The sequence below is a fragment of the Orycteropus afer genome, unplaced genomic scaffold (assembly GCF_000298275.1).
Source record: "Orycteropus afer afer isolate SDZICR_OR568_19922 unplaced genomic scaffold, OryAfe1.0 scaffold00099, whole genome shotgun sequence".
In the NCBI taxonomy this organism is placed as follows: Eukaryota; Metazoa; Chordata; class Mammalia; order Tubulidentata; family Orycteropodidae; genus Orycteropus; species Orycteropus afer.
The window spans coordinates 1,425,414-1,427,450 of NW_006921686.1; the positions used below are offsets into that span (position 1 = coordinate 1,425,414).

At 57.1% G+C, this 2,037-nt stretch overlaps 1 protein-coding gene across 1 annotated transcript in view; it reads left to right on the top strand.

Annotated features, from left to right (window-relative positions):
• Window positions 1-2,037, top strand: part of LIG1 (DNA ligase 1) — a 79,096-nt gene that overhangs the window by 56,337 nt on the left and 20,722 nt on the right. The window contains 1 exon segment of the mRNA XM_042781232.1: window positions 385-506. Within this exon segment, the coding sequence (XP_042637166.1) occupies window positions 385-506 (122 nt within the window).

The window sequence follows — 2,037 nt, forward strand, 5'->3', positions numbered from 1 at the left end:
CCTGTGACCACCAGCAGCTAGCTTCTCATTGGCTGGAATTGTGTCCTGTGACCGCCATCAGCTAGCTTCTCATTGGCTGGAATTGTGTCCTGTGATCGCCAGCAGCTAGCTTCTCATTGGCTGGAATTGTGTCCTGTGATCGCCAGCAGCTAGCTGCAAGGAAGGCTGGGAAAGCAGATACCTGGCAAAGGGGAGGAGGTCGATAGCATTTGCTGAGCACCATCCTGTTCAGAGCCCCTGCTGCCCCACAGACGTGGGGTTCTGCTAGCAGAGGGGGGGGAGTGGCAGGTGACCATGGTGTCTGCCTCAGGTGCAACAGGAGGGGGCCTGGGCAGGGCCCCCCTCCACTTCCCCTACCACACATCTCCATTCTGCCCCGCCCAGGATGTGGACGCCTCGGGGATCCAGGTGCAGGTGTGCTTGTATGCCTTCGACCTCATCTACCTCAACGGAGAGGTGGGTTCTGACTTCCTGTCCGGCGGGAGGCTCGGGGTGGGCAGCGGGTGGTGAGCCTGGGAATCGGCCACTCGGGGCCTTCTGGCTTTCCCACGCTGCACGGAGCCGGGAGGCCCCATCTGGGAAAGGCTCAAAAAGTGGTCTGAGGCCTCCCTTTTTCAGCTTACTGATGTCCTTAGGAAGAGCCCTGGTGGCAGTGTGGTTAGAGCATTGAGCTGTTAACCAAAAGGTCGGTGGTTCAAACCCGCCAGCTACTTCACAGGGGGAAGATGGGGCAGTCAGCCTCCGCAAAGATTCGCAGACTCGGAAACGCTCCGGGGCAGTTCTTTGTCTTCTGGGGCAGTTCTACTTTGTTCTCTGAGTCAGAGTCATCTCGGTGGCAGTGGGTTTGGTTTTGGTTTTAACGTCTCTGGGTGCAGCAAATGGTTTGCATTTGACAACTAACTGAAAGCTTGGTGGCTCAAACCCACCCAATGGCTCTGAGGAAGAAAGCCCTAGCAGCCCGCTTCCAAGCAGGCCCCACGGACCTCAGTTCTCCTCTGTAACGTGGGTCGCCACAAGTCAGAATCAGCTCAGTCCCTGCTGGTGTTAACGGAGGTTCAGTCTTGGTCTGGAAGCCCTGCTGACCCTGCTGGTATTTGAACTGGTGACGTAGCTTCCAGAACCACGCAACCTGCCGTGCTACGACAAACAGACGGATGGGCAGTGGATTGAGATGGACTGGGAAGAGGGGGTGGGCAATCTACTTCCAAGCCATCAACCAGTGAAAACCTTGTGGATCACAACAGAGCAGCGTCTGATGGGGTGCTGGGAAATGAGGTCCTTGGGGTGGAGGGCACTTGCCACAAGTGGCCACGACAGTGGACCTTAATGGACCAGCGACTGTGAAGTTGGGGCAGGACCCGGCACCGTTCCGTTCTGTTGCGCATGGGGTCCCTGTGAGTCGGAGCTGATGTGCGACGGCCAACGACGACAAAAACTCAAACTCAGACAAGACCCATGCTCCATCAGTCTGATGCCGTCTGCTCCTGACGTCCCAGACGGTCTGTTTCCTCCAGCCCCTTATGCTGATGACGAGCCCCGGCGTTAGGATGCTCCAAGTCCTGATGTCAGGGAGGATGGTGGCTCTCAGGCCCCCGTGGACGGTGCTGTGGCTTGTGGCCTCAGCAGTTCCTGTCTCCCCCAGGATCGCATCGTGGGGGGCCACCTAGTGCTGCTGTAATAGACACGCCCCAGGTGAGGGCCTGGAACAAACAGATTTGTTCTCTCATGGTTAGGGAAGCCGGAGTTGGAGTTCTGAGCTCCGGCTCGAGGGGAAGGCTGTCTCTGTGTGCTCTGGGGGAAGGGCCTTGTCTCCGTCAGCATCTCTCCCGGGCTCCATGGTCACCTCCACAGGCCATCTCCCCTCCCGTCTGTCCTTCACGGCTTCTGCGCCTCATTTCCTTTTCTATCAGAAGTGATCACCTTCAGTTCCCTACAGGGATAGGGCCTGGGCAGTGTGACACGGAAAACCCTGCTCCCCAGAAGGATTACACGGCAGGTATTTTTCTTTATTTAAAAAACAAAACAAAACACTGCAAT